This window comes from Diorhabda sublineata, chromosome 7, assembly GCF_026230105.1.
Source record: "Diorhabda sublineata isolate icDioSubl1.1 chromosome 7, icDioSubl1.1, whole genome shotgun sequence".
Taxonomy (NCBI): Eukaryota; Metazoa; Arthropoda; class Insecta; order Coleoptera; family Chrysomelidae; genus Diorhabda; species Diorhabda sublineata.
In genome coordinates, this window is record NC_079480.1 from 6,151,179 (window position 1) to 6,178,341 (window position 27,163).

Consider the following 27,163-nt stretch of genomic DNA (forward strand, 5'->3'; position numbering starts at 1 on the left):
GCAATTTACTTGAAACATTACTATTAGCTCGTTTTGTTTCTATATTTTTCTAGAACTTTTATAAATCTTTTGGTTTGCGATTTCTAATGAGGAAGGTGGCAACGAAACACAAAAGTGGACTAACGTTAATATATTTTCCGAGCTTTCAAATACTTATGTAATCATCGTCTAAGAAATAATTAATTAAGATTTTCGGTGGTTTTGAATAATATTAATGCTTGTATAATTATTTAAATTTATAGGATTCAAAATTCAATATTCAAATTGACCTTAAATTAGTTAAGTCTATAATAAATAGTCGAAATGAACAGACCGAAATAAAAGTAATTAAGGAATTTAGGTAAATTATTTGAGTTAGTTAAGTGATAATTATAAGTTAGTGTAGTGTATAGTTTTTAAATGAATTAACAACGTGAGAGACAGTGTCTATTAATTAACCCTATGAATAGAAATCGTATAAATAAATAAGAAAAGCATTACTGATCATCTATATAATTTTATTTAGTTTCAAATAATATTCCTATTTAAAAAGTGTATAAGTGAAAAAGCAAATACAAAAGTTACTTACTCTCTTTCTCACTATTACTACTAGTCTAATGAATGGATAAAATAAGTAAAAATAGTTAAAAATAAATATTATGTGATAAATTGGTTAAATATATAATTTTACGCTCTAGTAGCACCAGAGTTCATTTCCCCCACAGTCAGTGCTACATTATAACACTAATATCACACACCATACATGAGCTAATTTCAAAACGGGACGCGCCAGCCACCTGACCTTCCACTACTAGCGTCCATAGATAATAACAAATAAAACAAATGTAACGAATGAAGAATATGTCATGCGAAGTACACTCGATGTTGACTAGTCGACGCGTAGCAAGTGCCAAAGATTTTTATCGCTAGTAGATTTACTGTCGTGATTAAAGTGTTGTGTTTGCGTTAGTATATGAGTGTAGTAACCTAGAGATGTCGAAGAGAATGAAAAAGTATCTTTTCTAGTTTATTTATTGCTTCTAGTTACTTATGAATAGTTTCCATAAATATCTATATCTATAAGATATCGTGTATTGTGACTATTTATTATAAAAATTGTGGATTACAGAATAGAATTGAGAAGCTTATGCATTATTATAATAATCAGGTAATTTTTAATAAATTGGAACATTATTTAGATATTTTAAATAAACCAATCTCATTCACTTTACTGTAACAATCATAAACTCTTCTTAACTCCACCTACTTAGACCAAAGTTGGTCAATTTTTCAATTAATTTAAAAAATTTAATTCCCGTATTTTTTTATTTATTTCTGTCTTTTTTTTTCATTTATCTGACGTCAGATATTTACCTTGGCACAAGGCATTAAATCCCTAAAGCAATTCATCTAATATTTTAGCAAAAACAGCAGCCTCAATTTCAGCATAAAAATCTATTAGCGTATCAATACAATATTTTCCTTTTTGGTCCATGTTTTTGATAATTTCTGAAGTTACTTTCCAAATCCTGATGTTTTTCCATTCTTTAGATTTGTTATTGCATGTTCTATCTCTTCTTTACTAATTTTTATATGTGACTCGTTATGTTAATTTTGTACAATTTCTTCTATATGTTCTGGACTCATTGAGTAGTTTCTGCTAATATTCTTTCGTTCTTTGTATGATTTCATATTCCTTTTTTAACATTTCGCCTTTCAAATTTTTTAAAAAATCAGTGTCCTGCTGTTTCTCTGTTCTCATATTTTTAATTATTTTTTAGAAGAGTATTTGATTTGCTTTGGAGTGTTCTTCTATTTTTTTTCCAAATTTTTGCCATTTTTCATTCTTTAATGTCTCAATTAGTTCTTTTGTTTATTTTCTTTATTCTTTGTAAATATTATACTGTTTTGATTCGATATGTGATTTTTCCATGCTCTTTTCTTTTCTATTTACTTGTTTCTTTTATTTCCCGTAACCACCACGATGTTTGTTTCACACGATAAGAGTTATGCTTTCGTAATTTTTCACAAATTTTAGTTGTCATTTTCCCAAGCACTATTCCTTCGAGGTACCTTTTGATGAAATGGGCAGGATATTCACAAGGTATATGCTCTGCTGTCTCTATAGCTCACTTGCAGAATCTCCAGTTGTAGTTTTCTGCTACGACTATCATCTTAGGTGTTATTTGACCACCAACCAAGCTTAATGTCATTTCTGGACACCACCAGTAGCTCCTCAAACTTCGTATCTAATATGGTTATGAATTTTTTGGAGTGTCTCAAACCTTGATATTTCAGCCATCGTTTTAGTTCGTTGTTGATGTCAAATCTGATGAGGCCATACAAGGTCTCTGATTCAAAATATATGGTTTAGTAGTCACATTAGGTTCACTAGTGTTTTTGTAGTTTGTTTGTTATCTTTCGCTAGATTTGACGTACACTCAACAGCTTAGGTATTTAACATTGAGGATATTTATGAAGAAGTTTTTATCAAAAACAGAATATTCTTCTTCTTCTTCTTCTCATGCCGTCTTCTCATTGAAGGATGGCGACCACATTTAAAAATGTGTCTCTGTCCCTCGCAACATGAAACAAAACTGTGTTATGTTCTGTACAGTATTTGTCGTTGCGTAAGACGTGTTCTATGTAAGATGTTTTTCTTATCTTAATAATTGTCAACAATCGTCAACATTTCTTTTGCGTCCAATGCGTCTTAGTACTTCGTCGTTGATGATTCTGTCAGTTCAGGGTATCTTTAGGATGCGTCTATAGTCACATCTCAAGTTATTTGATCATATCAGCTTTCAAGGTCCAAGTTTCCACTCCGTCCAGCACTACTGACCACTTATAACATTTCATGAATACTATTCTGACGTGGTGGTTTAGATATGTGTTTGAAATTGTTGAAGAGTACTTGCCTTTCGAGTCATTTCAATTCTGATCTTGATTTCTTCGTCTGGATTCATTTGAGCCTTTATGACTGAACCAAGATACTTGTATTTTTGCACGCATTCTATTTGTTTTCCATTCAGTTTGAGAATAAGGTTAATATTAATATTTGGGTTTTTACTCATAACCATGAATTTAGTTTTTTCAACTTTTATGGTGAGTCCTAAGTTTTCATATTTCATACAATATTTTTTAAGAAAAATCTAACGTCTACTTAAACTTTTCAAGATTTGAATTAGTATCTGCTTATGGTATACTACGGCATTAACTGGTTTTTTTTATTAGTAATAAAATAATTCCGGAATTTCCCGCAACTCTGTGTCGTTTTATCAAACGTGCCTTTAGAAAATTGAAATAATTTAAAATTACCCAATAGTTTATTTATACAAAATTATTAAAGTGATGAAAGCTATTCTGTTCTAGCATAGTCGTGTCAATGATTCACATATATATAAAATGATGATTATCATGTTGGAAATTGAATGTAATATTACGAAATCCCATCTTGTAACAAATTGAAACGTCTCTTCGTCAGCAAGCCAGTGAGTATTTTGACGTAATTGTGAAATCAAATCAGTTATTTTCGTATTACGAATTGATTTTCATTGGGAACAAATATTTTCTTCTCTTTATATTCTCTTTATAGACGATAAAATCGTCGAATGAAAGAGAGAATGACAAAAGTTGTTGTCATTAAGGTCATGGGCGGACGGTAAAATGGGTTAGGCATGCAGGAACTGTTACGATGTTAAAAATAAGAGATTGTCGTTTAAAGTCGATTTAGATGTCTGCATATATTTCAAAAGGAAGTACCAAGCCTACATTAAGTCAAACCATTTCTTTGTGATTGTTCGTTTGTCAGATTTAATATTCTTAAGAAAATGAATTATTAAATGCGGTTAGTGAAGGTTTTTACTTTTGTCGTTTCAAATGTAACAGTAGCATAGTTAGTTCCAAGTCATTCTTTTATGACTTACTATCTGCAAAGCTGTTATTTACGTAAATTTCATATGCAAAATAAACAATAACAGGGACGTACTTAAAAAGTGAAGTGAATTTCGATATGCGTTTAGTTATTGTAGAAAAAATATAATTAAATATCAAATTATATAGTTGAAAATTGGAAATAAAATAATTCAGTAATTATTTTTCACATTTAAACATTTATATCTGCTGAATTATGGTTAATATAAAGATCTAGATATTCTTGCATGGCTTCCTTGACTGCTCATTCTTTTTGTTTCCATTTCTCATCTACGTCCTCTATTCCTGGCTTTTCATGGCCATTCATATTACACTTATTCATCATCTTATTCTTTAGTTTTTTGAAGTTTTTCACGTTCCACGTGTCTGTCTGCATCCACCCCCTAAAACTTTCGTAGTTTCTCTCCATAAGTACATGATCTATCTAATTCTCCCGTTCGGTGATATCCTGGTTGCTTCATGTATTTTCTTATGATCAAATCTCATGATCATCTTCCTTTCCTGGTGCTTACTTCCACCTTTTGTCACATACTTGAATCGTTTGCTCTGCCTAGGTTTGCTTTCATATCATTATCAATTTGATATCGTCGTAACTTTTCCTACTAAAGCATTTATCTTTCCATAGCATTCATTTTTTGTTGTTTTGTGTTTCGATAGAGCATTCACGTTGATGATCGTAATTTCCACTACAATATTATTTTGCATAGCCCTTCCGATCGTCGCTCGAAAATTATGACCTACATTTTAAAAAGGAGGCTTATAATATATCAATAATATATAAATAATATATAATATAATATATAAATGCAAATATCCACAAAAAACAAAATCTCACACAATATCTAGAACCGAGAAGATGTAAACTAGCGATCTACGATCAGAGCGTAGAACAAGTGATGTCCTTCAAATATCTAGGAACAAACATAACAAGCGATAGAAATCTAAAGAAAGAAGTAAAAGTACAAACAACGAAGGCAGCATTAATATCAGGATACCTTAGAGATTTAATTTGGCGAAATAAATACAGCTGGTCCTCAGCATCCCAACTACTCATGGCGAACCCTTGATGAAAATACAGGACCTAGTCCTAACGTAAGAAGAAGACGAAGAAGAAGATAATAATAAATCTCATTCGAGTACCTGTTTTGTTTCTTGTCTATCATATTTTCCAAGTTATAATCAATATAATCCATTTTCAATTTGAGCAATCATAACATATATTATTGTAAGATAAATCGCTCAATAAAGGCGCGTATAAGAAATGTTAAATTCGTTCGATCAAGGCAATATATTTTGTTCTGCCAATTTTCATGTACACTCGAAATAGATCATTTAACAACAAACTAGAAAAAGAAGCTCAATTAAAAAATTCATTGTTTTCACGACATGTTGGAGATGTTCTGTCATTCTCTTCATCATCATCATCATCAACATAATCGAACTGCCAGTCGCATCCTCTGCTGGATACAGGCCTCCTTTAATTTTTGCCACTATACACGACCCCAGCAAGTGTCATCTAACTGGGAACCATCCTCTTAATATCGTTAGACCATCGTGTCAGTGGGCGTCTTGTACTTCGAAGGCCATCTTCTATCGATTTGGACTCAATAATTCTTTTGGTCCACTGATTGTCTGTTCTTCTGATCACATGGCCCGCCAAATTCCAGAGCTTGTCTTCACGGATGGCATGTAAACCCCCGACAACAGTCTCTCAAAAAATAGGACTTAAATAAATCATTAATCAAAAATGACATTGGCTCTTATACTATAGTTGGTATGGAAATAACGATGGTTTCAGTGGGTTGAAAAAAAGCTTGCAGGTATTTACGGCAATAGAATTTTTTTACTTAGTTTGGTCTGCAGAATCCAAATGTAATTCAATAATATAATTTAGATATTGCACTATTATTTTAAATTATTGTTAAAGAAATACAATTACTACAATCAGAATTATACAAAATTGGATTGCCATTACAGTCATTACCTATCCCTTCTCGAACTATCGAAAATTAAAATAATGATTGTCATTGAACCACAAATTTTTTATTACTTTGATATCTTTAATTTTCGTTCTAATTTTTTATCCAGTCTTGATTATTTCTCAAAAAAAATTCTGTTACTGTTAGTGGGTCACAAGTCACAATCAATGATTTAACGACATTTTAAACCTGATAAAATCTTTTGTAAAAGGTTTTTTATCGATTATATATTTTATATACTGAGTAGAAATGTAGGTCAACTAGATTAACTGTTTAACATAAAATTGGCGAGGATGCAGGCCAAATTTTTATTTATAGGTTAAATAAGAGAGAAAATGCAGCTCAGATATAAAAAAAGTGGCAACTATATAATGGATAAAACCAAATAAATCAAGATTAACAAGAAAAAAATGACAATATGAGTTATTGCCATGTTTGTGTTGATGATACTTTACTGATACGTTTTCTTTTGTCATCGTGATCTATATGAATGATATCCGAAAACTTATTTTGAGTAAGTGAGTAGCTACTACAAATACAGTGACTGCATTTTATAACCTCAATTATTTCCGCTTCATTTTTCTCAATCAGTACATTTCATACTTTAATACGGCGTCATTACAGCAATGGAATGGCCAAATGAACTGTCCCAATGCATTTCGTTGAATCATAACAGTTTTGCGGCATTGCAAAACCGTTAACTTAAATAATTTCAAAAATATGGGCTCAGGATATTTTAGATTATTATTCACCACAGACCTTACGAATAAAGAAAGAAAAAATAGGATTGAAAGAGGTGTTCGAAAGGAGATTTTGTCGATCTTTCGCTTCGTAGAGTTTACCACGTGTACTTAGTACTAGGAATAGAAAAGCAAAAAACTATCTGATAAATTCAGTTCTTATTCTGATAGGTTTCGTGAGAAAGTCTGTACAATGGAATGTAGATTGAGAGGAATGCAATTGATATGGAAGTGATTGTGGCCACAAGCCTCCTTCTTAATTTGGATCCTTACGCTGATAGGTTTCGTGATAAAGTCTGGACAATGGAATGTAGATTGAGAGGAATGCAATTGATATGGAAGTGATTGTGGCCACAAGCCTCCTTCTTAATTTGGATCCTTACGCTGATAGGTTTCGTGAGAAAGTCTGTACAATGGAATGTAGATTGAGAGGAATGCAATTGATATGGAAGTGATTGTGGCCACAAGCCTCCTTCTTAATTTGGATCCTTAGGCTGATAGGTTTCGTGATAAAGTCTGGACAATGGAATGTAGATTGAGAGGAATGCAATTGATATGGAAGTGATTGTGGCCACAAGCCTCCTTCTTAATTTGGATCCTTACGCTGATAGGTTTCGTGAGAAAGTCTGTACAATGGAATGTAGATTGAGAGGAATGCAATTGATATGGAAGTGATTGTGGCCACAAGCCTCCTTCTTAATTTGGATCCTTAGGCTGATAGGTTTCGTGATAAAGTCTGGACAATGGAATGTAGATTGAGAGGAATGCAATTGATATGGAAGTGATTGTGGCCACAAGCCTCCTTCTTAATTTGGATCCTTACGCTGATAGGTTTCGTGAGAAAGTCTGTACAATGGAATGTACAATGGAATGTAGATTAAGAGGACTACATTGGATGTTGAAGTGGATTTGGTCACAAGCCACCTCCGTAAAATGGATCCTTAGGCTGATAGGTTTCGTGAGAAAGTCTGGACAATGGAATGTAGATTGAGAGGAATGCAATTGATATGGAAGTGATTGTGGCCACAAGCCTCCTTCTTAATTTGGATCCTTACGCTGATAGGTTTCGTGAGAAAGTCTGTACAATGGAATGTACAATGGAATGTAGATTAAGAGGACTACATTGGATGTTGAAGTGGATTTGGTGACAAGCCACCTCCGTAAAATGGATCCTTAGGCTGATAGGTTTCGTGAGAAAGTCTGGACAATGGAATATAGATTGAGAGGAATGCAATTGATATGGAAGTGAATCTGGCCACAAGCCTCCTTCTTAAAATGGATCCTTAGGCTGATAGATTTCGTGAGAAAGTCTGGAATGTAGATTGAGAGGACTACATTGGATGTTGAAGTGGATTTAGTCACAAGCCACCTCCTTAAAATGTATCTATCTATTTATACGCTTATGTGTTGAGACAAGTTCACCTGTGTTTATCCGTCGCGCTCACCAGATTGAGTACTATCCATCTTTTGGCTCTTACTGAGAATAAAAATAGTGTTGAAAGGGAAACAAGTCTTTATTTGGATGGGTACTGGATGAATTCTTGACTTGAAAACTGCCTTTTCCTATATTTATTGAGTTTTCAGAAAGTTGAACCACAAGGGCATACAAAATTTATAAACTGACGTTATATTCTTGAAATTATTGATTTGAAGCTCAAATATGGAACAAACATAGTTCGTTACACACATAGGCTGCACCAATAAAAACTTTTGAACCACCCACGTGTGAGTGCTACGGATGATCTAATAATAAATAACGGAGTTTTTTCGTCCTCTTTACAACATTCTGAGTCGTTCGCGATGCTAATAACATGAAAATAGCGTCATAGATGATCATTTCCGCTTAAGCAGCCGCTCTCTAGTCACATTTTGTTTTGTTTGATCAAAGCAAATAATTGGTAGTCTTAGCTTGTCATACCCCAAATGTTTCTACCCATCTCCCATCTCCCAAGAGATCTAAGCGATTTAATAGTTTTAGTTTTGGCTGATTAGAACAAAAAGTTAAATTCAAACAGGAGAAAAGTGGTAAAGCACTTGATTCCTAGTGTTTTCTCCACATTAAGTGTCTAAAAGACACTCGATTTGTATATATGGTTGTTCTGAAATCACATTAAAAGTCAGATTCCAAAATAAGACTTTTGATCAATATTTCACATGAAAAGTATCTAGTATATAATATAAAATAATTGTCTTCGGGCCAATATGACTAATTAAAAATCTTACGAAAACAAAACCTCATGATATGAATATAAAATACTTCCAAGTGTGTCCCTCGGGCATTTCGAAAAGTCCACCTGCTTTTAATTAACGAAAAAAATTAGCATTGTTCAAAAATACGCTCACACTCTGCTTTGAGCAGCTCCTGCAATCACGTTATTGTTTTTAGTTGAAGCAACGATTAAATAGCAACAATCTAACGTTACTTTTATTACGTTTTTGTATTAATACAGTGATAGACAGTTATTTGAATTGGGCGCATCCGCCACAATTGTTCGAAATTGATTGGCGAGTTAACAAAACGGGTCTTTACCTTTTTAGTCTGGTTTTATGTGGGCATAAACTTTACACTAGCAGCTGTTGTAAAAGTTAAGACTAGTTTCGACAGTGTTTCTTTCTTAGTAAGATTTTGTCCTCTTTAGATGACGGTTTCGAGACACGGTACCAATTCCGCGGTGTGTTATTTTAAATTCGAATATCAATTCATGCTCGGTTAGAAATAATTTGTTATAAAGTGACTAAATTGCGAGAATTATAAGTAAAGTGTTGTGGATATTTTGAATAGTTACTTAATGGAAATTTATCAAAAGTAAGTTGAAAAATAAATTGTCTAGTTGCGGTTTATTTTCGTGTCACTTGAAAACTAATAGATTAGATAAATTTTTTAAGAAAGGATAAGCAAATATCGTTAAACACTTCAGTAACGGAAATGTAATAATAATTATTTAAAAAAATTGTTTCATAATTTAACCTTTATGATGAGAAAACCTTGAAAGGTAACCAATAATATATCAATACTCAAAATGCCATGGAAACATGTATAATTCTCAATAAACGACCATATTACTAAATATTCGATTTTCATAATTCTCAGTAAGCCCTTTAAACCCTGAAAACGTGACATCTGTTGATGTCTATTGATTTGTTTCTCACGTATATCCACTTTTTAAAACGTTTAACTCGATGAACACGTTGTAAAGTATTTTTAAATCCCTGCTTTTAAGAATTAGTTTTGATGAAAATTTTCCAATCTATAGGTTTATGGTTCAAAATTAATATTTTCGTACAAAAAAGCTAACAAAAATGTAAAAAATAAAATAATAGTCGATAATTTCCAGAACTAACCTAAAAGCTTGTATCCATCCGGAATTGTCCATTAATTAGATTTAAAGGGATAAATTCACCCCTTAACAAAATAAACAGTAATATTTGTAACAGTATCTCGAACCCTAAACGAAATATATTTCTAATAGAACTATGGAAGGAAATTATGGTTTGGTAAAAATTATGGACGAAACTGTGGCAGTTTTTTTTGGTGGAAAAAAAGGTATCAACAAAAAACAACAATTCTCTTTACCATGTATTTCGTTTCAGGCATTTTCGAATCTTTTTCATTCTATATACTATAGATTGCTAATTAAGTTTTATTTTTTTTATCGTATTGATGATTTTTTAGTCTATTTTCTAAATACTGAGATGTCTGTCGTATGTAAACAGGGCCAGAATCATTACTGAAATTATAACATTTCTGTTTGTTTTTGGGTGTTTTAGATTTTAGTTTAGTGTAATATTTCGGAAATGCACACTCGTGAGAAAAAAATTGGCGGTCAAAAGTCTCTCGCAAAATATCTGTGGCTTATAGCTTCTATTCTTTTTCTGATTTTGGGAACTCAATGCCATTAGTCTCAGCTTTATAATGAATAGTTTATATTGTTATTGAGTTATTCTTTTGGTAAAGGAAAACTATCAAAAGAAAAGGAATCTTGAACAATGAAAATGATTAACAGTAAAGAAAATACATGTTTAAATTCGTCAAAATAATAATTTATCTGAAATAATTTGAAGTTTCTTTACTCGATCTTGTTCGATGCTATCCCATCCCTCAGTAAGCGCTGTGCAATTTCGTGGTTAGTGCATATTTTCTAGCATAAACTTTTCTCTCGAATTAATCCCATGAATGATTGATAGAATTTAAGTGCGGGATACGTGCTGGCCAATCCATGAAGAAAATTCGACATCTTGTAAATACTGCCGTATGGAACCTGCAGTAGGTGGGCAATTTCCTGTCCTACAAAGTTTTCGCCAATGCAACTGGCGTAGGAAACAACGTAATTCTCTAAAATTTCTTCTATGTATCGGTTCGTCGTTAATCCCCGCGCTCCATCGCCATTTTTAATAACAAATCGGTTTTTGCTTCCATCGAAATGCCTGCCCGAAGTATCCAGGACCCTCCAAAAAACGTTTCCTTTTATGCGAATTTTTCTTCAGGTCTTTTGTAGACTCGTCATTTTCTATCGCTACCATGCAGGCTTTCGTCTGAGAAGAGCACGGAGCCCTACTGTTCGTCAGTCCAATTAATGTGTTCTCTGGCAAATCGTAGACAGACTGCTCGGTGGGCTGGGATTGATTTACGGCCAGTATCTGACCTGTTTGGCTCAAGGTTAGTTGCCTTAAGTATTCTTCTTATTGTCCAGACACCCCTTGCGTTTCTCTGATCTCTTGTTGGATTTGAACACCAGTAAGGGCCCGAGTCACAATACTTGAGCAGCTTTTTCTTGATTTCGATTGTGAAATGAATTTTTTTAATTTTCATATTCATCATGTAGGCGATTTATTGATTCATATAATTATGCAATTGCTCAACATCTAAGGAAAAAGAAATTGAAGAAAAGTGTTGAGAATATTGCATGGTGCAGTCGAAAGAAAATGGCAACAAACAGTAATTGGCTATTATTAGTCTCGATAATTGAATTAAATCTCATATAAAAGAATCTTTCTTTTGTTTAAGTTGATATAGATTATAAAAACTGATATTTTTGATGTATTAATTTGAATGAATAAGAATAACTGATTTAAATTCTATAATTTTCAATAGTAATTAACATAAAAAAACATTTCGTACTAGGCTAATCTGAATGTATCTCCAGTTAACGTCTTTTTTTTTAGTGTTATTATATTATTAATTTGTATTCCGACTAAATAAATTCTTTGGCATATTTCAAACAGCCAAAATCGTTTAATTATAAATGTCCCTGATTCAGATCACGATATGTCGTTTATATAAGAACCTAATTGTCGTCCAATTTAAAGTGATGACTGAAGAATTTAATAAAAAAAACGACACGAAAATACTTTTAGTAACCGATTCTTGTCAGGACATTTTTAATATTCTTACGGCCATCAATTCCATCACATGATGGACAAGTTATAAATTATACGTTAAATTATAGTTCAGTGATTAAATTATACAGAATCTTTCACAATACGGTAATTACGTTTTTGGTGGGTATTTGTTCATTAATTTTATTAACGGGATTTCGATCATAGAAGACTCGTTGCTTCTTCAAAAAAAAATGATAAATCATAGAAAAGTAATCAATATTGTAGGTCAAAAGACTAGCAGCAAACCGGGTGTTCGATTATATGAAATATTAAATCAATAGGAATCGTTCTTGAAACCAAAAAGACATTAGCCATGCTAGATTGAATTTGAAATTAACATGTGGGTAAAACTATTATCTCTCTCCTCTTTCCAAAGGATGAAGTGACACCATTTATATTTAATTCAGCAGTTGTTTTCAAGCTTGCTTATCCTGTGCAATCTTTTCGGCATGATGCAGTCTCATATTTATTAAGGGTATTGTTTGGTGTACCTATCTAGATGGAGATCTGCCCCTTGGGCGTTTGCCATCTACTTTCGCTTCTATGATTAATCGTTCCATTTTACCTGATCTTCTAGCTATATGTCCCAGGTACTGCAGATACATGCAGTTCAATCTGGTTAACAGCTTTGTATCTGGACCAATTTCGAGTAATAAGGATACGTTGGTTCAGTCCATGATATTCGTAAGAGTATTTTATAAACCCACATTTCGAAACCCTCTATTCGGTTTTCATCTGCTTTGTTTAAAGTCCATGTTTCAATTGCGTACGTTGCAATGGGGAAAATAAGAGCATCATCTAGGCGGATTTTCTTGTCTTTCCATATTTTATTCAACTTGGTAGTCGCTTATCTTGTCATAGTCAAACGACGGCGTATTTCGCTTTCGCATATCACAGTGTTGTTTCCCAAACTATGATGCTCAAGTCCAATGTGATGTAAGGTATAGTCTTTCACCAAATAAAAGCTAAAATATATCAAAACCTCCAAGCAGCTAGTTGTAACAGAAAGACTTATCTGGTGATCTACTACCAAGGCATATACATTACCGATTAAAAGTTTTTGCTCGCCCTATAGTCTGCGTGATACACAACACAAAACAATACAATCGATTCTGATATTTATATTTTAAAAAACATATATAGATTGTTTCTTTTGCATAAATTATTTCGGTTTACTATTTTGGCATTCCCTGTAAGAATTTTGACAAATAATCGTCCATTTGGTTTCATTCGTGTTTCGAAAGATGGAAAGTGGAACTACTGCTTTCTGATATCCATGTCCAATGTGTTCTACAACAACTTAATTGGATTCACATACAATCAGTACACTTTTCTTCTCCAATTCTTCCTAATATTCCTTGCAAAGTTTCGAGGAATTTTTGGGATTGTTGTCATGGTGGGAGATGAATTTTCTGCCGATCAGGCGCTGACCAGAACGTACTATAGTTTTTATACCCTCCTTTCATCAAAATCCCTTCGATCTTTACCAAGTCTCCAGTCGCCCTTCCTCTATAACATCCCCAAACCGTCACCAAGCCACCGCTGTCTTTTAAAATCGAATCACACATGGATCTAGGATCCGTTCTCTCTTTCACCTGCTTTCAAATACTTATTACTCCATACAACTGTCTCCTATTCTTCAGGCGTCAAATTTGTATGTTCTTTAGTCCACTGCAAGCAATTATTTTGACGTCTTAAAAGAGGTTTTTTGCTGCTACCCTTCGAAAAAGAACAGCTCTTTTCACTATAGAAATACTCAAAAGCGAATCTGTAGAATCAATATCATAGCTACTAGCTCTGGGTCCGTAAGTCGTCAATCACTTATACTGATCAACACAATACTTTCACCTTCAGCAGTTGTGGTTTTTGAACGTTTTCTATCATCAAAGCTCCTAATGGATGTTTTCACGTTGTACTCCTCGGTACGTTGAGGTATTTTTAATTCGGCGGAAATTATACGGTTCCTTTTTCCTAGACTATGGATACAACTAATGAGTTTCAATCGATAGTTGCTTGATTTTACCCATTTATGAATTTTCAAGAAAGGAAACAATTCGTATACGAACTTTACAAAAAGATGGCTTGGTAAAAAAAGTATAAATCACAACGTCTCACTAGAACTAAACTACAATCATAAGCTCTGAAGAAATAGTTCGCGGTTCAATAATAATGAATAACGCAGTTGGTACTTACAAGTTTTAACTTGTTGCACTTACACGACAAAATATAAAAATGCGTTCGTATACAGTGATAAAATAACTTTTTGGTTTGTAAGGCATCGTTTCGACCTTCGCTTGACAATATGAAAGAGGAATTTGTTAAAGTTAATCAAACAAAAGTTAGTGAAACTTTTAATCGGCAGTATAGTACTGCGCTTCTTGTATTGGCTACAAGCTACACAATCACAACAAATAGACCTTACATACTTTAAAAACTAGAACCAAAGATTTATCATACTCTACCACTAGGTAAGGCAGACTACCCAACTAGGTGCATACATACAAAGATTAAATCTAATCACTACAAACATACAAATAAAAAGAAGAAAGTTTAGATTGGATATTATCAAACCAGAAATGATCGCACATATAACAGAAAACAGACGATATACATAAACAAATTCTTCTACTTTTATCTCTTTCCTATTTATTTATAATTGTACCATGTCCGTATTTTCTAATTCATACATTCTTATATTTCAGTTTCGTCCTACTCTGGCTTCTGGTGTCCCATTATGACTGTCGATACATTTTCTTTTATTAGTTTCGTTTGTGACTATAAAAAACTTTTTTGTACACCATGATGAACTTATAAACATCTAATAACTTACATAACCAATACAATACCAATACAACCAAGAAGAAGTGATTAATTTCGCTTGCTTTAACGATTTTATCAAGAATCCATTTGCAATGTTTCAAATAGAAATCTTTAAAACTAAGTAAGTGGTTTGTAAATACCAAGCAACAGTTTTAACTGAGAATGATATACGAAATTGTGAAATTACTTAGTTTTATTTAAAAAAAAATTATCGCAATGTGCAGTTTGTTAATTCCGTAAATACATTGAACCATTATAAAATGTCAAGCTAACATTAATCAAAATATATTATTTACTTTATAAGAAATGTAGTCAGCCTTCTATTAACTCATTTAAATAAACCGATTGTCAGTTAATAAAAGTTATCAATTCTGGTTTTGATTTTATAATAATATTTATAATGTACTGAATATTTCATTTAGATTCTCCAATATTACATGAAATATTTGAAGATACATTTGTATGCATCCCTCTCATATCGTCAGATAGGTTCTTCAGTCTTCTGTGCTACTCGCTCTTCTTCCTACTTCCATGGGTTTAGTGGAAGGGCCCGGTTATGCCCGGTTATCTCTTCTTCACGTGCACTATAAATAGCCTTAAAGAGAGGATGCACTTCTTAAAGCTGCCCCTACTCGATATTTTCCGATCCTCATATTACAGAGATCTTTGAGAATGAGAAATGCTTTATTGTCAAAAAATTTGTTACAATTTGTAGACAAAAGCTTGTAAAAACTAGACAACAAACATAAAAATAACTAGATAAAGTCCCTAGCGAAGTCGTTCACTGAACAGTACGCACTTTAAATATGCCCTCAAATTATTGCGGAATGCGAGAAAAGATGATAGCGATTTGATTTCAATTGGCAAGTGATTGTGCATTTTTCAGCATTGTAAAATATTGAACCCTTGACTAATTCTGAACTTGGAGTAGGTAGGTAAAGGTCGTGCTCCACGTCCTTAAGTAGATAGCCGTGCAACGTTCTTTCTGATATTGTAGAAACGTGCTTAAGAATTAGGCAAACGGATTCAAAGATAAATAAGGAAGGAAGAGACAAAATTTTAAATCTTTTAAAGAAGTCCCTGCATTAAGCCCTGCTGTTCAGTCCGGGTAAATATCTAACCTAATCTTTTGTACTGTGAAGATTCGCTCAAATTGAGTCGCACCACACGTACACCAGAAGGGAAGGGCATATCGGAGGTGATATCGGAGAATTGTCCACAATTGTGATGTTATTTAATAAAAAAGGTTGCAATGTATTTATATATGATAAGGTCACTAGATATGCTCCGAAAGAAACTAGTATTGTCTGCAAATAGACAAATTTTACCACTGATGTTTAGATAGGCGATGTCGTTTATAAACAAAAGAAACAAAATAGGGCCTAGTACTGAGCCTTGGGGCATTCCACATTCTATTATTTTGCAAGAAGACATCGTTGTATCAACCCTTACAAGCTTTATAGGTAATCTTCCCCCTTTCTTCATTCTTTTCATTTTATTTGTCTACACTGTTAGCTGTTATTCAAATGTTTAGTCTGTTTAGCATATTCTTCTGTAATGTAATCCGTAAACTTCCTTAGTTGGATAATTGGGTGGGTTCTCAACTCTTGAAATCCTCCACTGGCGGTCTCCTTTATAACTTCCACTATCTTCTTATGGTTTCAACTCTAGGAAGATTCGCTCCGTTCTAATGTACCAAGGAGAACTCACAGCTTATCTTAAGCTGATGTTAATCTGGACTTCTTTCGATAGTTCTTAGCAGAGCATCTCCTAACTGTAGATGTATACAGCATTATGGGGATAAATATGGTCTTGATAGGGTGGAGCTTTGTTTTTATATCTTCTTCAATGGTATTTCCTCTACCGAGGCTGGTTCATTCACATCTATCTATATTTTCATGTATTATTATATTATATATTAAATCCAATCAACTTAATGCGGTACTGTACTAATACTTTATTGCTTAAATTAAAGTGAAACATTGCTTCCAGTGATCTAGAAAGCGGCACTGACGTTCGTATGTTTAAATATCAAGAATTATACCGAATATCTTTAACGCTGCTGACTATGATGGGTATTTTTAGAAACTATACTAAACAAAGAACATTTTTTGTTTCAGGTTGATGTCAATAGGATATTGATAGCACATCTGGTGAGCGAGACTAGTGAAGAACTAACCAATAAAACGGACAAAATTACTCTTTATAAAATCAATGGAAGTAGTAGCAGCGTCCCCTAACGGGGCTCCTTTTCGCGATCACGACGTACGAGAATGGTCAAGGATCGATTCCATCACAGGTGCTCTTGAACGAGCACGTTTGGAAACCGATCATTGGTCTGCGAATACGATAAATTCTTCACATAAGTATGGAAAGGTGAGTGAATTTTATTTTTCAACTGGAAACTATTTCTTCGAAGAAAACACTGTTTCATAATGTTTGAAATTTTTACGAAACAGGAAATAATTTTTATTTCTTTATCATATCACGTTGCTGATTATTGTCTTTTTTCATTGTAATGATGAATTCTTCAAAAGTGTTCCAGATTTCTGTACTGTCAACTTCATGTTTTATTTGTCTCGGTTGGCTGTTAATATCGGAGGATTGTGATCCGATCCAATGTCTGTGCCAGGATATGTTGTTACTTTCCTGACACCATTTTTGAATCTTTCGTTTACTAGGATATAGTCAATCTGGTTTCTAATTATGTGAGGTGGGTCCTTCCTATGTATATGTTACTGTGAATGTCCAATATGGGTGAATGTTAAGATGCACCAGAGTATGTCGACAATCACCAATTTCGATGGTGTAACTCGAAAACTGTTCTTAATTCATACTTGAATCGGACATACACCGGTGAATGTTAACATACACGGAGGAGATACTGTGAACCTTAGAATCGGCGATTTACAATTTTTGTGAATGTTAACAAACGCTAGTGTTTGTTCGAAAAGCGAGAACGTCATATATACTGTTCTCTCTTTAATATACGCTGCTTCACTCACTGAACACAGTCGTGAATGCGTTGCTGCACTATTTTGTTTTAACAAATGTAACGAAGAGGTTATGTTTCTTTAACCTAACCTAATCCTAACCTAACCTAACCTAACTTACCTTCCTATACCTAGTATAGGTAGGTTGTTTTAATGATTTCGAATAATAAACAATTTGCATCTATTTATGATTCTATTTATTGTAACAATTTGTGACTTCATTAGTCATATACTGGCCCAGAACTTCTGTTTCCCTACATCATTATTTCTCTATATCAATCAGGCAGGCATCATAATTTCGGTCATAATGAACATTCACCAAGTTGTCGTGGTCTATGATAACAGTCACCGGTGAATGACCGAAATCGTCATGAACAGGATAAGTAACGGTCATTCACCAACTACCTTGGTGGATGTTAACAGGCACCAGAGTATCTTAACATATACTGCATTTCGGACATTCATTTGCGATTATCATGTCATGCTCTTGACAGAATTGGTATAATGTATCGTCCGGCTCGTTGCACTCTCCTAATTCGTATTCACCTACCAAGTCAGATCTTTCACCTTGTCCAATTTTTGCGTTAAAGTCACCTACGATGTATGTAACTTCATTTTTCTTTAGATTTTTAAGTGTCTTTTTTAATTGACTATAGAATGCTTCTATTTCATTGTCATATTTCTTTTCAGCAATAGGATACTTGAATAATATTCATATCGAATGGCTTACTATTTAACTAGAGTAGTGCCATCCTGTCGCTGATGGCAATAAAATTTTTAACATAATTGGTAAACTCCGACGTTATAAATATACCAACTCCAATTCTATGGTGTCTGTCGCTTTCTATACTTCCAGAATAGTACAATGTACCTCCGTCTTATTTGCACGTTCTGGATCCAGATCACCTTGGCTCACTTATACCAATAATATTAATTTTTAAACATTCCATTTCTTGGATTAAATTACTGAGTTTTCCTGCTGCATAGAGACTATTCACATTCCACGTACCCAATCTAATTATACTCTCGGAAATCTTAAGGATTGTTGTTTTATGACCTAACATGTGGGATTTTCGTGTGATAACGACAGAAGAGGCCCCACAATCTGGTATTGCATTTCCTTCCCAGTCGGATCTTGGTTTTCGAAGCCCGTGATCAGTAATATTTTCGTCGGTTTTACTTTGCGCTAACTATACTTGGGAAAATTTATGCAGTGGTTTCCCGTTGCCTTCTCCATCGTAGTGTTACAGCCGGTTGTTTTTTCAGTATCTGATATTCGCCTGGAACTTTCTTATTATAAATCGTCAGAGAAGTTATTCTTCAATAAGCTCATATCAGTAATGTTGCAGCTACTGCTCTGCAACATGCTAGTATTTAGTCCGCCCGGATTATTTCATTTTTCCGGTACCACCCATATCTGGGAGGTGTTCCCCTATCCTCCACCTGGGGAGGCGTCAGTTGGGAGACTATCAACACGGAAAAAATTATTAAATATATGAAATTATTTGATTTTTTTCTTGTTTCATTGTAAATGGTAACTTCCGTTTTATAACTTGTTTTCAATCATTTTTTGATAGACATTCTTGTATTACTTAAATGATGTTTCTTCGAACTCTTGATATCCTATCTCCAATCTTGCTGTTTTGTGTGAAATACTCCAATCCAAGTTTTCTTTCCAATAAATAGCAGTCATTTCATGCACTCCTCTCATGAAATATTCAAATGTTTGTTGTAGATACGTTTTTTTTTCTAACTAAAAACTTCTAATCAAAATTACACCATTTGTCTATGAAATAATCCGAATACCTTTACTGTAAGTTATTTCTTCTATGATGCAAGGCGGTCACTTCAACAATGCACTTTATCTTACACCTCATTTCAATTTTATACTTTCTTTCATTATGGTTTATTGGGGCTTTTGACTATTCTTATTTGTGAATCTAAGTTTTCATTCCTTTTAAACCTTTTATCAATTTTGAGCTTCTTAATATATCGAATGATATTGTCAAATTTAGTGTTATATTTTTTTAAAAACATGTGCAGTAATATTTTTCTCGCCGGATCAATATTCAAGGTAACAAATAAAGTAATCAACCACATCAAGTTTATTTCCACATCCCAATGAATGTTTCAAATGTTTATTCATTGCCAAAACATGAAACTCGTGTTAATCTCTAACAGCACCGAAACTTTATAGTCGTATCATGGAACGATAAAATCTTGTCTTTTCTTCATCACAACATCTTATCTAATTCGTAAAAAGATAGAGGAGCATCATTATATTTTTTATGGTCATCAATTATCATAATATAAGATTTTCAATAAATCTATTCGATCTGATTTCTGTAATAAAAAATTTATCTCAGATATATGTTATGTTAAACAAAGTGGGCTGATATTTTTAATAAGTCGATGAATAATTTATATTACTACTCATAATATAGTCCATTCATTTAAGCTTTGTTACCACGGAGCTATAATATAAAGGCGTGGCCCTGAAATTGGTGGAATTGTCGTGTTTGAACGGGATTAAACATGTTTCATTTTTGAGCGTGATTATACGTGATTATAAATTTCGCCAGTGGCATCTTAGATCTAAGTGCAGCAAATTTTTTTCTACCTGTTAAAATTAAATTTAGAAATGTCGTCGGCGTCGTGTCACGTAGTTAAACTTCAAGAAGGCGAAACTTTTCGAATTATGTGCAAATGAGAGGAGTTTATAAGATCTATCTTGCAAAGAATATAAACACGAGAACTAGCGGTTAACTGTCGTGAAATTTGCGACAAAAACTCCTGGATTTGGACCAAATTTAATAATTCACGAAGGTCATAATATTAGGTGCTCAAGCAAATAACTGATAGTGGTATTTCAGGAATGAGTGTAGATGACGGTTTTGTTCCATAAGTCTTCGATTCTTTCGTTTTGTAATATTTCTTTGACATTCCCCAAACATAGGGTCAAAATCTTACCAAAACTTCCTTGTAAAAGCTTCTCCATAATTTCCAAGAAAGTACTGCATCGTCTTGGACGTTCGAAAGGTCCAAATATCTCACGCTGCCTCCTCATTTGTGTTTTTGTAAGTAAAAACTACGAAAGTGATATCAGAAGCGTGCCTGTTCTCATGTTACTTCCCGGTGAAAGCATAGCTTCAGCGTATGAAGCAATTTTACTCCAGTGAAAGCAGGCTCATTTTCATTAATAACCTGTTGAGACATATCTATAGCAGGAAACCGAAATCTCAAAAAGTTTCGTGTCTACCAGAACGCGGTGATTAAATATTTGCGTAGAACATGATGGAAAAAATGTGTTAACCTGAGTTTAAACTATATTGGTGAATAAACGTTTTATATCAATTTGTTAGTTGAACTCAAAATATCCCTTTTTGATAAAATTTCGTTTTCCTAGTTTTATTGTATTCTTTATTTCTTAATTCGAAAATTTTGTTACCGTATTTAAAACATCTTATTGTAATCACTTATATTATTTGTCTCTTACTAAGAACGTGACACCAGTCGATTGATTATGATCTATTTATTTTCTCTTGTATATCAAGGATAACTTTCAGGCCAATATAGTTTTTGGTATATCAGCTAGTTGCTATCAAATTCCCGGATGCCTGAACGTCTCCACAACATAATTTTTGACAAGCAATTCTATAATAGTGAACGATTTTGTTAAACTTTAGTTCTTTGCAACACTCGGTATATCACGAAAAATAAATCTGACCTTCGCTGACAAACAGCGGATTATATTAAACATGATTTCTTCTTCACCGATAACATTTTATAGAAGACGATGTACAACGGCATTCGCATTTCCACTGTTACTTCACACGTGAGGCAAATTATAAAATTTTGAGTTTATATGAAATTAGCTTAACTGATATTGACTTTATTGGAAATAAAAATTTATTTTTTCATTAACAAATCATCTGTATCTGAAAGTCAAACAGTATTTTTACACAAAAATGAAATTTAACAGCAAAGGAATTTGATCATTTTTATAGACATAAAATTAATACAAAATATGTATTTATTCAACTAGAAAAACAAACTCAATAATTTAAGATATTAAATTTTCATTATTATTAGCATAAAAATTATATTTTTCGGCAGTCCATCATTAAGTCATCTCCTGCTTTCAGCATGTCCACTGTTATGAAGTATTTTCTTGTCTTCATTTTTATAATCGCTTCAGTTACTTTTTCCCCTATTCCCCTATCATATATTGTCTATTTTCTTGTCCCTTTGGGTTTAGCAGGATCGTTTTCTGTTTACTTTTTCCTTCTGTTGTTCTTTCTTTTGCTTATTACAATTGTTTCAAATATTGTCTCCATCTTCACATGATTCCTTATTCTCCTTCTATCCTCTTCATTTCCTGCTTTCAACATGTCCACTGTTATGCAGTCTTTTCTTTTCTTCATTTTTTTAATCGCTTCTGTTATTTTTTCCCCTATTATATATTATCTGTTATCTTGTCCACTTGGGTTTAGCAGAATTATTTTCTGTTTACTTCTCCTTCTGTTGTTCTTTTTCTTCTAACAATTGTTTCAAATATTGTTTTCATCTTTCCATGATTCTGTAAGGTTATCACTCTATTTTTTCTTACATTTCGCGTTACTTCAAATAATATCTTCTGAAATTCCTTGAAAGCAGTCTTCATTTTTTACCCCAGCTCATGATGTTGTTATTTGTTTTTCTTCTAATGAAAAATATATTATACAAGGTGTTCCGGGACTTGATGCGAATAATTCAAGAGTGAGAATATGATATGAAAATGTTGTTACATGAAATAAGTTTAATTATATTCTCTAAATTATACATGAGGGATTCTTAATGGATGATTACGTATGTCCATGTAGTGTGTTTGACGTAATAAATAATTCTAAACTACTATTGAAGGCCAGAGACGGCTCATTCCCAATGGTTAACAATCCATAACTTTTACAGAGGCAACCTGTATAATCGAGAGGTAGCAAAAATAAATTTTTTAATCGATTTTTCTACAAAAAGATACACTTTGCTTAACTCGATAAAATTTATGTAGATTTCTAGATCGTTGTACATGCCAAAAAACCGTTCGCCATAAAGAGAAATTCTGAAGTAAAATATCATATATTGAAAAACATCGTGTTGCATACATAAGAAAAAAATTGAAATGTAGGGAAATTTTTGCCTAAACCAAAAAAAAACTGTTCGAAGTGAGCACCATGAACTTCTACATACTTCCGGAGGCCACGGAGGATATTTGTTTGAATTTGGAAGAGCATTCTAAGATTCTGCCTTATAGCGTCTCATGGAAGTTCATTCTATCGATCATTAGTAATATGATCTTCGATAGTATGTAGTACAAATGTTTATTTATTTATTCATTAGTTCTCCAAGAAATGTTTGATTGTGTTTTAATACCTCCTGGAAGCATTTTTAATGAATAATTACGATTTATGATAAGTTCCTTCAGAATATCTCTTTATGGCGAACGGTTGTTAATTGTTAATCATTGAGCATGAGCTGCCTCTGGCCTTCAGATACTAGTGTAGTATAAGAGGTGGGAGAAAAATTTTTTACATCACAACATTATTTTCAGTTCATCTATAACAAGTACCGGAACACTTAATCCTATTGAAAAAGCAAGTGTCGTTTACTATGTAGAAAACTGAATACCAATTTGAAAAATAAATGTTTGATTCTCAAGTATAGATATAGATATTGAAGAAGATGACAGAGATTCTCGAACCTGAATTACCTATTTATTTGTACCAAAACTTCTATCTATTTTTTTTTCAAGATTCATAAATGCAATAAAGTCAATATATGACGCATTTTTTAAACAATTAAATCACGACAGATAATCGTTTATGTTAAACTTCCTATTGCCATTTCACAAACCTAATAGATAGAATCTCTGAATTTCTACATTAAAACATACATAGGCAAAATCGATGACATTGACTGAACACGACGTAACGAACGTAGCACGCAATATTGCTGTGTACAAACAATTCGTGAGATATCAATTTTTTAAGTATAACGATCGGAGGCACTAATGTTCTGCTAATTATTTTTATTGCGGTTTAGAAAGATTCTATCTTGTTGTTTATTGAATAATCTGAAATGTTAATGTCCATTGATGGTATCTGACAGTCGTATAAACGTGGAAATGGTTTTCGCAATCTAATAGTGAAGGAAAGTAACGTCTTTTTTATATCATTCAACACCTACTATTTACCTATGTAGGAGACATTTTAGTAGGATAAATATTAACATATTTATTGTCGATATTTCAATTCCTTTGAAGTTTATTGATTTTGATTGTGATATTTGAAGAAATTCCAAGCTTTTTATAAACAACATCTACCGTATCCATAATTTTATTTGATTGTGAAACTGTATAATTGTATTATTGTTATTATGAAAAATTGAGAATTCTCATCATATTAAAATGATTTCATTGATCAATGATGCTTATGACCAATTACTATTCATAGTTTTTGTTGGTCTTGTCTTTGATGTTTATTCTTTGCATCCTCATCCATAATTTTGAAGAAGGTGCCTAGATAGATCATTGGGCTATACATTTCAGGATTATTGGTGTCTTCAGAGTTTGTCTAGTATGCAGGATTATTATATATTTCCATTTTCTTTTTTTTCACTCTTCACCCAGAAATACACTTATTCTTCTATTATTGTTTTATAAATATTATGTAACTGCTGCGTGAACAATGTTAGGGATTTCTAAGGGTAATTTGGAGTATGTATTAGCTCATTGTAACTTTCGGTGATCGATGTATGTTTTATAACAAAGAAAAACACTTTACCAAAAATTTATTTTATTTAACAATGTAATCTCCTTTAAGAGCATTACAATCATTCCAACGCTTGTCTAACTAAGGATTTGTCTTTTTTTTTCCTTAAAATAGGTTTCAGTATCGGCAATTGCTTTTTCATTTGAGCTAAATTCATAACCGGCGAGCATTTTTTTGAGATCAGCGAATAGTCAGGAGCCACTAGGGGCCAGATCTGGACTATACCTTGGATAAGGAAGCAATTCAAAGTGTAAATCGTTAAATTCAATCATCGTTGCCAACGAATAGTTTCATTGTCTTGGTGAAATAGTGATTTTGTCTTTGACATATTAGGCCGTTTTTCCTTGATTTTATCATTCAACCGATCTTACAACTCTATATAGTATTCGCTATTGATTGTCTCTCCCTTTTGGAGATAGTAGATGTACAATATTCCATGCGCATCCCAAAATACCGAAGCCATTACATGGCTTCCCCATGCCGTCCCCATGAAGAGATGGATCCATGCTTCATTATTTCATTGTCACATATCGACGCAATCTGATTTGTTATGTGTAAACATGGTCAAACACTGCTATGAATCATCAACAAGTTAATTTTGATCGACTGTAAGTAAAAGCGGCACCCACTTTGAAAAAAGCTTTCTCATAGTCAAATGTTTATGCATAATTGTAAACATACTGCCTTCTGATATCTCTACGGTCTCATATATCTCACGTAATTTCAATTTAGTATTAAATATAACCAATTTGTGGACTTTTTTGCTAATTTCTGGAGTAACCACCTCAATTGGACGACCAGAACGTTTACCATCATCAGTGTCTGTACGACCATATTTAAATTCTGGAAACCAATAACAAATGGTTCTTTTCGATAGAGTAGAGTCCGGATAATACTTTTGAAACCATTGCTGAGCTTATACAGTGTTTTTTTATTAAGAAGCAACGATAAATTAACAGGCAAAATTGTTTTGAATCTTACAATTTTGAAAATAATTTGAGTATCTTCACTTAAACGACTGTCACATGTTCCTGAATAATCGAAACGTCATAAAATTTTAGACATGGAATTTGGAAAGTTGGTCCTTCATAAACGTCATATGGATTTGATAATGGCAGCACCATCCGTGTGCAGTCACACGACTTATTGAGTGTTGTTATATAAATAATTGAATTTGCTTAAATTCAAAGAGGTATCGTGTTTTTCGGTAAATTTATATGGTCGAGAAATAATGACAGAGTTCTCGAATAAAATATTATCCACCTTATACAGTTTTTAAACTGGCAGCTCTCTCAAATGATAAGTAAAAAGTGGAAAAAAAATTTTTCTGATTGTTTTGACCACCTCAAAATGGTCCAACAAAATGGTCCTATTCAGCTATTTTAATAATATTTAAACTGTTATGTAAACGGTTATTTTTCGTTAATGAAACTAGTTGTGCTACTTCACTAGATTCTATGCTCAAATTACTAATTCACTCTCAGCTTTTGCCTACATTAATTAATATTTCAACCTCTTCCTGTAAATGATTCCATTAATATACTAATCTATTAGTAAGAAAGTTTTATCTAAATAGTTTGTTACACTTCTCCTTTTCTGGGGCGTCCTTTGAGCTATCCAGATGTATTTACTTCGATTAGCTTTCCTTTGAATCGTTTTTCTCTGAGAGTATTAATCTGCAGTTGCTCAAACGTTTCAGTGTTCTCAACATTATTCACAGTTGTTAAAAGTATCTAATCTCTGTACTTTTCAAATCAATTCAATATCGGTAACAAAATAGTCTATAATTTCAATTATCCTTGCACATTTTTTTGGTCATTTTTATGAAAATATCGTAAGCTGTGACATATAGACACTTGCCACTCTATAAAATATATTACAACTCTGTTAATATGGTGAATTATTATTCAAACCTTGTGAATGTGCGTATGACTCCTCTTCATTTATTCAAGACGAATTGTCAAACAAAGAATAATAAATATTCACTTTCTATCGATAATGACAAAGCCGATCATCTCAGCTTCTCATTTACTTTTTCCTTCGTCATTTCATCCGATATAAATAACTGTACCTCGACTAACAAGTGTATTGACTGAAAGAAAAAAAAGAACCCGCCCTGTCATATAGACATTTTTCAACCTGGTTATCAATTTCACATTGCGTTATACACGTTAATGATCTATCAGTTTATATCAGATTGTATTAGTCTCCATCCAGATTCTGTCAGAATCCGATAATATGCGACTCTTATTTTATTAATGGTGAAGTCAATGTAGCATATCAAGGAGAATTTTCTGTTATACTATGTATGGAAATGTTTGATGTAATTAATATATTGATAAATTGCGGTATGTGTTAGTAGATAAACGTGGATAATGGATATACGTGATAGACAACATATTTCATAGATTTTGTTTAATAATAGACTACGTTGTAATTGATAAGAAGCGGATTCAAGGTACTGAAAAAATTGAAAAAAATTGCTATGAGTATTCTAATCGTTTTTTCTTTAGTTTGACATCAGTGAATTATAG

At 32.8% G+C, this 27,163-nt stretch overlaps 1 protein-coding gene across 6 annotated transcripts in view; it reads left to right on the forward strand.

The window, feature by feature from the left end:
- Positions 1–27,163, forward strand: part of LOC130446732 (uncharacterized) — a 233,304-nt gene that overhangs the window by 86,289 nt on the left and 119,852 nt on the right. For 4 of the 6 annotated variants that reach the window (XM_056783128.1, XM_056783129.1, XM_056783130.1 and 1 more), the window contains exon 2: positions 16,951–17,206. In XM_056783128.1, coding sequence (XP_056639106.1) covers positions 17,045–17,206 — 162 coding nt within the window. In that variant the 5' untranslated portion in view covers positions 16,951–17,044. Of the gene's footprint in view, positions 1–9,246; positions 9,438–16,950; positions 17,207–27,163 lie in introns of those variants that run through there. The other 2 variants (XM_056783127.1, XM_056783132.1) reach the window with 1 other exon arrangement.